This window comes from Bos indicus x Bos taurus, chromosome 11 (assembly GCF_003369695.1).
Source record: "Bos indicus x Bos taurus breed Angus x Brahman F1 hybrid chromosome 11, Bos_hybrid_MaternalHap_v2.0, whole genome shotgun sequence".
Classification (NCBI taxonomy): domain Eukaryota; kingdom Metazoa; phylum Chordata; class Mammalia; order Artiodactyla; family Bovidae; genus Bos; species Bos indicus x Bos taurus.
Genome location: NC_040086.1, coordinates 20,644,430 through 20,658,468, shown reverse-complemented (window position 1 = coordinate 20,658,468; position 14,039 = coordinate 20,644,430). Strand labels below are relative to the sequence as shown.

General features: G+C 39.7%; 1 protein-coding gene across 8 annotated transcripts in view; it reads left to right on the top strand.

The window, feature by feature from the left end:
• The window catches only part of ATL2 (atlastin GTPase 2), a 67,905-nt gene that overhangs the window by 18,436 nt on the left and 35,430 nt on the right, over positions 1-14,039 (top strand). For 7 of the 8 annotated variants that reach the window (XM_027555034.1, XM_027555035.1, XM_027555040.1 and 4 more), the window contains exon 2: positions 10,121-10,365. The exons of the other annotated variant lie outside the window; for it this stretch is intronic. In XM_027555034.1, coding sequence (XP_027410835.1) covers positions 10,121-10,365 — 245 coding nt within the window. The remainder of the gene's footprint in view (positions 1-10,120; positions 10,366-14,039) is intronic. 8 annotated transcript variants of the gene reach the window in all.

The following is a 14,039-nucleotide window of genomic DNA, read 5'->3' as shown; positions in this document are numbered from 1 at the left end:
TTTGGATCTTTAAGTCTCTGACACCAAATTTAGTAACATTTGACTCAGTTCAGTTCAGTCACTCAATCATGTATGACTCTTTGCGACCCCATGGACTGCAGCATGCCAGTCTTCCCTGTCCACCAACTCCCCAAGCTTGCTCAAACTCATGTCCATCCAGTCGGTGATGCCATCTGAACATCTCATCCTTTGTCGTCCCATTCTCCTCCTGCCTTCAATCTTTCCTAGCATCAGGATCTTTTCTAATGAGTCAGTTCTTTCTCATCAGTGGCCAGAGTCTGTCCAGTGAATATTTCATTTTAATATTGTACTTTTCAGCTCTAGAATATTCATTTGTTTTCTATTCATCTATTTATTGGCTGAAACTCCCTAACTGTTCACTTGTTAAGAGCTTATTGAACATATTTGTAATGTCTTCTTTAACGCTTTTGTTGAACATCTGGGCCACTGCAGGATTGTTTTTCTGCAGCTGCTTTTTTTTTTTCTTTACTGTGGGCCACATTTTCTTCTCTGCATTTCTGATGATTTCTGATCATGTTCTTTAATTGTACATTAGCATTCTGGAGATTCTGGATTCTGTTGTCTGATTTGTGTTGTGGCTCAAAGTTCAGTTACGAATTGCTCTTGACCTTTTATAGGCTTGACTTTGTTATCTTTTTAGTATGACTCTGTAGAAAGCTTAGAGGAAATCCTCCTAACTTGGGGATACTAAATCTCCGAAGTGTCTCCTCTCTTTTCAGGTCTTAGTGTTAGGCTTTGTTTGGGTGAATCTTCAGTAGATCTTAAAATAGATAAGCATGGGCTTTGAATCTAAGGTATGGCATTCCTGGTGTTTTAGCTTTCTGCCTGAGGTGTTCTGCCCACAGTGGCTGGGCCAAAATGTCACAGCGTCCCAGTACAGTTTGACTTCTGGTATCTCTGTTGCTCTTGCAACCCTGTGGTTGCTGCTTTTTGCTGAGCCTTGTGTAGTGTGTTCTCCTGTGCCTGGGAAGCTTATCACCCTTGGCCAGGGACTTCTGGGCTCTGCCTCTGCGTTGGTGGTGTTTAGTCTCAGTCGTGTCTGGCTCTTTGCGACCCCATGGACTGCAGCATGGTGGGCTTCTCTGTCCTTCGCCATCTCCTGGTTTGCTCTGACTCATGTCCATTGAGTTGGTGATGCCATCCAACCATCTTGTTCTCTGTCAGCTCCTTCTCCTCCTGCCTTCTGCCTTTCCCTGCATCAGGGTCTTTCCTAATGGCTCTTCACATCAGGTGGCCAAAGTATCGGAGCTTCAGCTTCAGCATCCGTCCTTCCAATGAATACTTCTGCATAGTTCCTTTTTCTCTGTCCTGCCTCACAGCTTCCCATCCCACTGCCTTTAGTAGTCCTGAACTCAGATCTTTGCTTGTGCTTTGGTTCCCCACTCTAGTTTAGGAAATTGTTCCTAGGCAGAGAGTGGCCGTGGATGGATGTATGTGTGCGTGCGCAGAGTGGCTGTGGATGGGGGGGCGGGGGGTGTGATCTTTTCCCAAGGATTCTTCTCTCTGTTGTACAGTGCTTGAAAAAAGATGCCTTGTATATTTAGTTTAGTTTTATAGTTTGTGGCAGAGGGCCAGTCTGGTAGCAGTTATTCTAATGACTGAAAGAAGAAGCCTCAAATGTTTCTGTCTCCCACTGCAACTCCCAAGTGAGCCTGTGTTTTTAAAAACAAAGCAAAACAGAATTGGGGAAGATTTGTACTACTTTGTGATCTGCCTTTTTCCTGGTGATTTTATACCAGTCTTAAAGATATCTTTAATTTCTTAAATGTGTATATGTGTTTTAAAACTGCATAATATGTCAATATGTAGTTAAAATATTAGGCCAGTTTCCAGTTTTGAGACATTCAGCATTAATTTTCCCTACCATAAATAACACTGATAAACCAACTTGTATATCTTTGTTAGTATCTTTGTTTATTTTCTTGTAATAAATATCTAGAAATAGATTTACCATGATATAACCTCTTTAAAGCTTTTAAAATATGTGCTGAAATAAACTTTTGAGCACTTATATACTATTTTTATTTTGTTACAGAGTGTGGATGTTGGACAATAAATACCAGACACCAAAATATCACTTTGCTTTTGTTGAATAGCTAATTTTTGTAAATAGACTAAATGCACTGAGTCCAGGCCACTTTCCACAAAAATTTGTTTTAAGTTTTTATTTGGAATGTGAGTAATAAAATATACTTTCATTGCTTCTGAAAAGTGAAATACTTTTTACTTGGTTCTCTTTCTACAAGTTTAGTTTTGGGTTGATGTAACCTAATGCTAGTAGCATTTTATTGTAATGTAGATTTACAGCACCTTTTATTGTATAGCTTCTAATTAAGCTTGAAGTTTTCAAATGTACTTAGGTCAGTCCTGAAGTGTCACTTTTCCTGTTGGAATATGTACTGAATGTATGAGTTTGGCAAATATAAGATAAAGTATGATTCAACGGCCAAAAAAAAAAGCAAAATGATAGGTGTCTTTTTTTTTAATAATTGACTTTTACGTTTTAAAGCAGTTTAAAACGGTTCACAGCAAAATAGAGCACAAAGAATGCTGGGCCCCCCACTTCCTCACACACCTGCAGCCCTATCAATATCCCACACCAGAGTGGTATATTTGTTATAGTCAGCAAACTTTCATTGACACATTATTATCATCCAAAGTCCAGAGTTTACGGTAGGTTTCAACTTTTTTGGGAGTTGTATATTCTGTGGGTTTTGGCAAATGTATAATGACATATCTGTAACATTAGTTTCATAGCCCTAAAATTCCTCTGTGCTCCACCTACTCATCTCTGTTTTCCCCAACCCTTGGTAAATACTGACTTTTGTTTTTAAACAAAGGTAGTGTCTTTTTTTTTTTTTTTTTGTAGGCCTTGTAGCAAATAGGTTAAGTATTTGTAGCAAATAGGTTAAGTATATTAGGAAAGCTATATTGGCGGGCTGAAACCTACTTTCCCAGCAATCTCTTAGTACTGAAAAGTGGAAATTGAAATCAGTATTCTCCACATAGAATTTAACTTCAGTTTAAAAACTTCCCTGGTGGCTCAGATGGTAAAGCGTCTGTCTACAATGCGGGAGACCAGGGTTCGATCCCTGGGTTGGGAAGATCCCTTGGAGAAGGAAATGGCAATCCACTCCCGTACTATTGCCTGGAAAATCCCACGGACAGAGGAGGCTGGTAGGCTACAGTCCATGGGGTCGCAAAGAGTCAGACACGACTGAGCAACTTCATGTTACACGTTACGTTACGTAAAATCTTAAGTAATGCTAAATTTAAAAAGACTTCCGCTTGTAGGTGATCACTATTCATATTTGCAGGTAGTCTAAATAAATTTGCATATAATTCTTAATTTTTTTTCCAGTGGCCTAAATCAGTATTTGTGAATGAAATACTTTGCCTATATGTAGTCCAGACTTGGTCTAGCAAGTATGGTGGGAGTGAAGTTAGCTGAGCCATGGGACTGTGCTCCAGAATATCTTTGCAGCATTGGTGACACCTCCTTTTATTATCTGTTGACTAGAAATAGTGACAAATACGCTGCCTGTGTATCTGTAGTATCTATCTTTATCCATGATATTAAAGGAAAACAGGCTACTGTAGCCAACTAATTTAGGTGAAATTTCAAGATAACAAAGATTTCCTGCCAGATGGTTATTTTTTGTTTTTATTTTTAAGAAACCAACTAAGACTTTCTTTACATTAAAGATAAGACTACTTGTTGGTTTTAACAAAATCAGCAATCTCCATATTTGGTCATTGTGATATTTTAGCACTTACTGGTTTTGAGTTCTTTTAATTGTGCACGTGAGTACGTGGTCAGTTGTGTTTGGCTCTTTGTGGTCCCATGTATGTATGTAGCCCACCAGGCTCCTCTGTCCATGGAATTTTCCAGGCAAGAGTACTGGAGTGGGTTGCCATTTCTTACTCCAGGGTCTTTTTAATTAAAATGTGTTGTTAGATCTTTGTACTTTTATTTGTGATTTTTGTGATAAATATACTACTCTTGAGTTGCTAGAAGTATTTCCCCAAACTAATTATATGATTGTTAAATTTCCTTATAAAATGGGTGGGAAGGGGCATGTGTAAAACTCCTGAGTAAAATATGTACATTTCATTCCTTCAAGAAATATTTATTAAACACTTGCTAGGTGCCAAGCGGTTTTCTAAATGCTAAGAGCAAGAGTAGTCAACAGGGTGATTAGGATCCTTCTTTTGGTGGCCTGCACCTTCTATGCAGGAGGGGGAGCGATGATGTACACATGTAAATGAATGAAAAAAGGTCATTTTTAAATACTGAAAAAGGCTCTGGGGGAGAAAAACCCTGTTCTGTTAAAGTGATGGGTAGGATCTGTAATTTAGACAGAGTGATTAAGGAAAGCCACATGGAGGAGATAACATTTGCAGTGACACCTAAATGATGGAGAAGCAAGCCACTTGAATTTCCAGGGACAGAGCTTTCCAGATGGGGAAGAATACAAGACAAAGATTTTAAGGTAGGGAACAGGTTTGGCCTATTCAAGGAACAGCAGGAGGGCTGGATTGCCCAGAACTGTGGAGGCTGTGATCAGGAACTTAGATTTTTTCCCCCTCTATTTTCTGGTTACAGTGGGAAACTAGCTGAGGGTGTTCCGCAAGGGTTGCTAATCTAGGGGGCATATAATAAATGAGCACTGACATACATATGCAAATGACGGGTGCATAGAATGTGGGGGCTTGTGGGGGGACTGGAAACCTTGGGAGAAGACATTCATGAGGCAGTGACGTTTAAACTGAGGCGTAAGGAATTAATTAGGGGAACAGCATGGGAAAGAGCATTCCACACAGAGGAATAGCAAGGTGAAATATGAGTCTAGAAAGAGCTTAGTGGCATAAGGCTCTGAAAAAGGCTAGCTTGTCTATTTGTAGTTTACGGAGGGGAAAATAGCACCAAATGGGGCAGGAGAGATTTGGCAGTGAGTACAGGGTTCTTTGACAAAGGTCCGTCTAGTCAAAAGCTATGGTTTTTCCAGTAATCATGTATGGATGTGAGAATTGGACCATAAAGAAAGCTTAGCGCCAAAGAATTGATGCTTTTGAACTGTGGTGTTGGAAAAAACACTTAGAGTCCCTTGGACTGCAAGGAGATCCAACCAGTCCATCCTAAAGGAAATCAGTCCTGAATATTCATTGGAAGGACTGATGCTGAAGCTGAAGCTCCAATACTTTGGCCACCTGATGCAAAGAACTGACTCAATGGAAAAGATCGTGATGCTGGGAAACACTGAAGGTAGGAGAAGGGGCAGACAGAGGATGAGATGGTTAGATGGCATCACCGACTTGTTGGACATGAGTTTGAGCAAGCTCCAGGAGTTGGTGGATAGGGAAGCCTGGCATGCTGCATTCTTTGGGGTAGCAAAGAGTCGTTCATGACTGAGCGACTGAACTGAATTGAACAGGATTTTATGAGGCACGTGTACGATTTTAGCTGTTAATCCTCTGTAACAGTGATTTTAATGAGAGTAACTTAATCACTAGTGCATTTAATATTATTAGTAGTTGCTACTCTGTGAGGATTAGATTGGAGAAGGGGGCGAGAATGGAGACCAGTTTGGTTCCACTTTAAGTGAGCTAGGATGGTGTTTTTGCTTTCACTTTTGTCTCAAGTTTAAAGGATTTATTAAACAAAATAAGCCACTCATTATATATAAATAAATAATACAAATATTTATTAGAGAATCATCTAGCTAACATTCAGTTCAGTTCAGTTGCTCAGTCGTGTCCAACTCTTTGCAACCCCATGAATCACAGCACTCCAGGCCTCCCTGTCCATCACCAACACCCGGAGTTCACTCAAACTCACGTCCATCGAGTCGGTGATGCCATCCAGCCATCTCATCCTCTGTCATCTCCTCCTCCTGCCCCCAATCCCTCCTAGCATCAGAGTCTTTTCCAATGAGTCAGCTCTTCGCATGAGGTGGCCAAAGTACTGGAGTTTCAGCTTTAGCATCAGTCCTTCCAATGAACACCCAGGACTGATCTCCTTTAGGATGGACTGGTTGGATCTCCTTGCAGTCCAAGGGACTCTCAAAAGTCTTCTCCAACACCACAGTTCAAAAGCATCAATTCTTCGGCGCTCAGCTTTCTTCACAGTCCAACTCTCACATCCATACGTGACCACTGGAAAAACCATAGCCTTGACTAGATGGACCTTTGTTGGCAAAGTAATATCTCTGCTTTTCAATATGCTATCTAGGTTGCTAACATTAAAAGAATATACTAATATTAAAAGAATATACTAACATTAAAAGAAAAGAGAAATAGAGCAGAAGATACATTACCTAATTGGTTTTAACCAACATCCAGACTTAAACAACTCTAGAAAGTCTCGTGATGCAGCACATCTGGAGTCCCAATTGGGAAAAGGTCCCAGGGGTCCACTCTGTGGGTGAGATGTCAAAGATTGCAGTTTGGGGTTCCCATTTATAATCCCAGGATGCACACTGATATCATAATCAATCTGTGACCAAATTGCAAGCCTCAGTTCAGTTCAGTCGCTCAGTTGTGTCCGACTCTTTGCGACCCCATGAATCGCAGCACGCCAGACCTCCCTGTCCATCACCAGCTCCCGGAGTTCACTCAGTCCATCGAGTCGGTGATGCCATCCAGCCATCTCATCCTCTGTCATCCCCTTTTCCTCCTGCCCTCAATCCCTCCCAGCATCAGAGTCTTTTCCAATTGCAAGCCTAGTTTCCTGTTAATGCTGTTTGTTTTGTCTTGTAAAACTTGGAATGTTGTTAAGCCTGAGGCTTGGTTGGCCAGGCCCACTTCAGGGGCTCAGCCATCTCAAAATTTTTCCCCCCTTTTGTCTGCAACTCTTGCACTCACAGCAGGCAGTCACTCTAGGTCACTCACAGACCAAGCAGTGTCCCGGCAGTTTGGAAGCCAGGTCAGAGGCCTACTTTGCTTTGTCTCTGAAGCCTAAACAAGACTATTTATTTAATTTCCCTGACAGATGGTGGTGATGAGAATACGGATGGTATCAGTAGAGATTTTGAGTGAAGACAGATTTAGGACCTTGGTTAGATTTAGGGGTATGGAAAAGGAGAAATGTATCATGGACAGGCCTCAGGTGTGTACCTGCAAATGGGTAGATGGTGATGTTACATAGCGACACTGGTCAATTAAAGGTCACTGCAGAGATTTAGCATTCTAAGGTTGCAAATAAAAGCTTCTCCTATGGGATTGATTATTTTAAAATTACAGTGCAGTGTGTGCTCAGTCACGTCTGACTCTGCGTCCCTGTGGACTGTAGCCTATCAGGCTCCTCTGTCCATGGGAGTTTTCCAGGCAAGAATACTGGAGTGAGTTGGCATTTCCTTTCTCCAGGGGATCTTCCGGACTAAAGGATCCAACTTTCATCTCTTGTGTCTCCTTCACTGGCAGGCGGATTCTTTACCCCTGAGCCATTTACTGTCACCTTATGACAAGCACATATAATGCTTACTATGTATTAAGCATATTTCAACTCATTGAATCCTGATGACTTAATGGGGTCGGTGCTGTGACTATCCCCATGTTACAGATGAGAAGACAGGCACAGAGAAGTTAAAAGACATATATCTAGACAGTTTTGCTTCCTGCTTCATTCTTAACTACTAATTAGGCTTAGACGGTTTTAATCACACAGTTTGCATACTGTGTGGTAATTATGTAGACTCACCTAATGATACATTAAATTGGCACTTAACTGTGTTAGACTTTTCCTGGGAAGTTTACTTTTTTTGTGCATTCAGATAGCATACCTGGCTATATCTTTATAGCATTGGAACAAGCAGTGGTAATATCCTCTTTAATTAAATATTGCTTTCTTTTATTTTCTAAAATTCTTTGAAATTGCTTAGTCTTTATGTATGTGTGTATGTGTGTGTGTGCGCTAAGTCACTTCAGTCGTGTTTGATTTTTTGCGACCCTATGGACTGTAGCCCGCCAGGCTCCTCTGTCTATGTGATTCTCCAGGCAAGAATACTGGAGTGGGTTGCCATGCCCTCCTCCAGGGGATCTTCCTGACCTAGGGATCGAACCTGCATCTCTTATGTCACCTGTATTGGCAGGCAAATTCTTTACCACTAGTGCCACCCTAAGTCTTTGAAATTGCTTGGTCTTTGTATTGTTACTGTTTGCAGCACCTTTTGAAATAGTGTTGATTTTACTTTGTACATTAAATGTGGCTCATAAAGTGAAGGTAAAGGCTCTAATGTGCGTGCATACTCAGTCGCTCCACTTCTTGTGTCCAACTTCTTGTGACCCCATGGACTGTAGCCCGCCAGGCTGTCCTGTCCGTGGAATATTTCAGGCAAGAATACTGGAGTGGGTTGCCATTTCCCCCTCCAGGGGGTCTTCCCACCCAGTGATTGAACTTGCATTGGCAGGTGGATTCTTTATCACTTTGCCACCTGGGAAGCCTGAAGTCTCTAATAATTTTTGGAAATCACATAAGCTAGATGTTTCTTTTTGTAAAGAGACTAAAAATTCATTAAAGTGGGTGTGTGATCTTTGCTCTGAGAATAGTGTCTCTGTGGACTGATATTGGCACACTAATAATGAGCCACTCCGCAGTGGACTGGCTGTCTCCTCCTCTGAGAGGAGAGGCTGTCATTGGGTTGAACGTAGTAGATGCTATATATTTCCTTAGATTGGAAACTGGCACTTAGACAAGCTTGAGGGGGAGAGTCTCTTAAAGACACTCATGTGGGAAAAGGATAAGATCCCCCAGGAGTGTACTAGTGGGATCAAGCAGTTGATAGGGAAGAAAGGCAGACAAGGTATTATGGTACATAGCCTCTGAAACTAGCCATTTGCTGTTTAGTCGCTAAGTTGTGTCCAACTCTTTTGTGACCCCATGAACTGTAGCCTGCCAGGCTCCATGGTCCATGGAATTTCCCAGGCAAGAATACTGGAGTGGGTTGCCATTTCCTTTACCAGATAGATGATCTTCCCTGTGCAGAGATTTAACCTGCATCTCCTGCACTGGCAGGCAGGTTCTTTACCACTGGGCCACCACTAGCTATTCGGTGGGTTTAAAAAAACAGAACGGAACAAAATAGAAACCTAAACTTTAGGATTGTTACTTTTCCACCACTATTCAGTAAAGTTCTTCTGCAAAGGTTAACTTCTTGTTGTGTGCTGGGTGAACAAAAGAGTTTATGTAGCTGTTTCTTAGTGAAAGTCGCTCAGTTGTGTCCTGCTCTTTACGACCCCATGGGCTATATAGGACATGGAATTCTCCAGGCCAGAATACTGGGGTGGGTAGCCTTTCCCTTCTCCAGGGGATCTTCCCAACCCAGGAATTGAACTGGGGTCTCCTGCATTGCAGGCAGATTCTTTACCAACTGAGCTAGCTGTTTCTTAGGAGTTTTGTAATTTTGAAAGGGTATTTATGGTGTTTGGTGAGAAAGGGTCCTAGAGGCAAACGAAATTCTGTCCCTCACTAATTGTCCTTCTTGTGTCTTCCACTGAAACATTAATCATGTGCTCTGTTTTAATAAGGAAGGCTATTCTTTTAGGTAACTTTTATTAAATTAGGACCCATTAGCTTTATCATATGCCATTTTGGAAAACTTTTTAGGATCTTAACAATTATATATATATATACACACACATGTATATATTTATATATATTCACACACATAAATAAATATATATATTTTAGTCTTTGTAACTTGGAATTTTTCCAGGTGAGTCTAGGGGGAAGAATGGAATCTGAATTATTAGGTGAAATTGATAGTTTCTGTGTGCATCCAGTAGCAGGAGTTGTTTATGGCTGAATACAGTGTTCACGAACAGTGCTGCTCACATTTAGCTGTTAAGACTTAATTGAGGCCATATTTAGTATTGCTGCTTATCTGTATATATAGTAGGAAAGTGACTGGTATTCTTGGTCCTAATATTACAGAGGGAGTGAGACGTTCAGTATGTATTTGAGCATCACTTTTGTAACTATTTCCAAATGACCTATAATGGGGAAGAAGTTATTTGAAATATTGCTTTAGTTGTGGTCCTTTAGGAAAAAGTTCAGAATGCAGGAATTAAAGTAACCTGTTTCTCTCTTTTTTAACTCTAGGTGAGAATTATGAAGATGATGACCTAGTAAACTCTGATGAGGTTATGAAGAAACCATGTCCAGTACAGATTGTCCTTGCACATGAAGATGACCATAACTTTGAGCTTGATGAAGAAGCTTTGGAGCAGATATTACTACAGGAACACATACGAGACCTAAACATAGTAGTGGTGTCTGTGGCAGGAGCTTTCCGTAAAGGGAAATCATTTCTGCTGGACTTCATGCTTAGATATATGTATAACAAGGTGAATAGTGTCTTTTAAATTGAACCAAGTTAAACACAAAAATTACCAACCAGTCTTGTTTAAAAATAATAGATAAAAAGCAGTAAGAACTGTATCTTTAGTTTTAAAAAATATAGTTCTTGATAAGACTTCTCAGTTAAGACAGTAATGTAAGTTTGTTTGAGCTCTTGATTCTTCTTCATCTCCCATCTCCATAATTCCTCTTTGCAGGTAGTACATATTGAGGCATATGATTGAGCACCTGTGTACAATGTGTTCCGAGCATTGTAACTCTAACTCAGAATGTCTGAGTGTACTTTAAATTTCCTGAGTATTGTTCAGTCTCGCCTGTTTTGTATTTCCTCACACCTTCCCCTTCTTGATCACCTTTGCAGTAATGGGTGAAGTAGGCTGATAGAGACTTCTGAAAAGGTATACTTATGCTCCTCAAATAAGTCTCCTTTAGAGAATTCTTCTTTTTGAGGTAAGATTCAGTTCCTTAAAGTGACTCCCATGGCCTTCCATGATCTCTAAGCCTCATTCCTTACCTCTGTAGTTTTTGCAGTTCCTTGACTATGCCATATTATCTCTCAAATGTTGCTGTATTGTTGGCTTATTTTTTCACTGGAAGCCTTCCATGATTCTAAGACTATGTTATGACTCTATGGCTCAGGTCATGTGTTGCATTGATACTACTTTAGTTACTTATTTTTCCTGGCTAGTGTAACCTCTGTCAGGAGTGGCCTTATCTTGATTACCATGTCTCTCGTGCCTGGCACAGTAATTGGCCCATAGTAAGCACTTATTTTCTATTTTGACTAATGAATCACCCTTTCTATTTTCACTTTTTGACAGTTGTTATTTTCCAGACAATTGTTATTTCCTTCCCTTTCCCTGACTTCAACTTTCTTCCCTGGAAAAAAAGCAAAAAAAAAAAAAAAAAAAAGAATTTCTCCCCGACTTGAGTCAGAATATTTTTCTAATAGTTGAAAGTTGGGCTGAGGGAATGAGAGTTTGGTAGGAACTAAGAAGGAGGAATTGAAATTTTGGAGTGGAACACTTAGTGGGGAACGGCTTTATAGGAAGAGGCTAGATGTTCAGAAGGCCACGTGAAGGTGCTGGAAGTAACACTTAGAATTATGTAATTGTCTGAACATCTGTCATGGTGTTCATCTGTACGAATTCTGTGTAAAATCTGTAACTGGCTGTGTATGTGCCTTGAGATTAAGTAATAAGGCAAACATTCCTAGTTGATTTTCCAGGAAGCTTTTCAGAATTCTTTTTCTAGGAATCTTTTCAGGCATACTTAAATACACCTGAGTATCAAGGATATAGTTCATGTTAAAGAACACTATTTTGCAGAAATTGGGAGTTGAGAAAGATACAGTAAAGTTTTTCCACTTGATTATTTTCCAGAATTTTACATCTGAAATAGAGAAATGTATAATGACTTATTCTTAAAAAAAAAAAAAAAAAAAGAAAGAAAAACTACATTTAAAGATGATGAATTTCTGTATTTTGAGGCTCTAACTTCTTAAGTTAGCTTGTGTATATTGTATCTATCTGTGTCTGGCTGTTCACTGCAAGTGTGTTTGATTCCACGTAGGTGACAGAACGTTAGAAGGGGAAGGAAACTTAGATCACTTGTCTAGCAAGTTTCACCTTAGGTGCAGTTTCTTATTTGATCTCTGATCAGTTAGTAGTGGCTGTTCAGAGGGGGAGTAGCAGCCCACACATGTGTCATATTTGTTATTTCTGAACTAATACACAGTGTAGCCTTCTCAGTTAATATCTTCAAAGGTAACCACTGTTCTGAACTCTCACCACAGGCTGATTTTGTCTGTTTTTGAACTTCACATGAATGAAATCATACCATATGGGTTTATGTTTGGTTTATTCATTAACATATCTGTGAACTACCTATGTTTTTGCATCTGTGATAGTCCATTGTTTTTGTTACTTTGGTATTCCATTATATGATTATACCACATTTTTTTTATCCATTTGTCAATGGATAATCTTAATAAGTTTTAGTAAGCTGATTTTTGAATCACATGTTTCCAAAGAAAAGTAGGTTACTCTGTTAACAGTCAGTAGGAATTGCTAGAAAAATGTTGATCAAGTGGTCATATAAAAGTGATTCCAATTTCAAGAATCAGTTTAGGAAGGTAGAAACTTAATGTAGTAGAATTAAATTAGTAAAACTTAATTTTGGGGATATATTGAACACTAAGTAATGGGAGCTGTTCTAGGTAAGGATTCTTGATCTTTTATAGAGTTGCTTCCCTTTTTAAGTGTTTCTTATTTTTTTAATTTATTTTTAATCATTCCTTATTTTTTAAAAAACTTTTGTGAACAATTTTTAATGTATGAAAGTAGACAGTGAATGCCCATGTACTTAATAATTTTTAGCAAAAAGTGGTTTTAATTCTTTTAAGATTTTCCTCCATTTCTTTTTCTTGGTAAATTTATTTGTTGAAAAATGTGATTGTTGGTCTTACAGAGTTTCCCAGTCTGGGTTTGCTGATTTTACCCCATTGGTGCAGTTTTCTTGTTCTTTTGTTTTATGAATTTCCTGTAAATTGTTGGTTGAACCTAGATCAGACTCAGATTTGACTTTTTGGCAAGAGCATTTCGTAGATGATATTTTCTTCTATGAGGAGGCACATGTTATCTTTTCACGTAACAGTTTTTGAATCTTTATTGATTTCTGGGTATTCTGATTACTAAGCATTTAATAGATATTATACATAATAGTTTTTAAAATAAAGGCTTTAGCATCAAATTGGCTGGCTTGGAATCCCAGCTGTGCCACTTACTCTGAGTTTCATTCTTCAACTCCAAGCTGAAATACTAATACAACTCCATAGTGTTACTGTGAATACTGCTACTGCTGCTGCTAAGTCGCTTCAGTCGTGTCCGACTCTGTGCGACCCCATAGATGGCAGCCCACCAGGCTCTTCTGTCCCTGGGATTCTCCAGGCAAGAACACTGGAGTGGGTTGCCATTTCCTTCTCCAATGCATGAAAGTGAAAAGTGAAAGTGAAGTCGCTCAGTCATGTCCGACTCTGTGTGAGCCCATAGATGGCAGCCCACCAGGCTCCTCTGTCCCTGGGATTCTCCAGAGGAGCCTGGTGGGCTGCCGTCTATGGGGTCGCAGAGAGTCGGACACGACTGAAGCGACTTAGCAGCAGCAGTAGCAGTATTCACAGTAACACTATGGAGTTGTATTAGTATTTCAGCTTGGAGTTGAAGAATGAAACTCAGAGTAAGTGGCACAGCTGGGATTCCAAGCCAGCCAATTTGACGCCAAAGCCTTTATTCTAAAAACTATTATGTAAAATGATGTTTGGTCCATTTATATACTTATCCTCAATTGTTCTTTTGTAAGTGTTTACTTTTCATTGTTTACTTGAGAAAGTGAAAGAGACTGACAGGAGTACATACCTGATAACTTTTCTTGCTGCCCACTGGTATCTTTGCTTAATAAGTATGAGTTTTGACTGTTTGTATCATAATTGCTAGTGGCACTTTAAGGGGAGTTATCTATAGTTTTTATTCTTTTCCATTTTAAGAGCTGCTCCCAGAACTTCTTCCAGAGATCAAGAGTAGGAACTGTCTTTAAGGATTATATGTGCTGCTACATATAATTTGCCAAAAGCACAACTATATCAGGATCAGTATATGGGATGTTG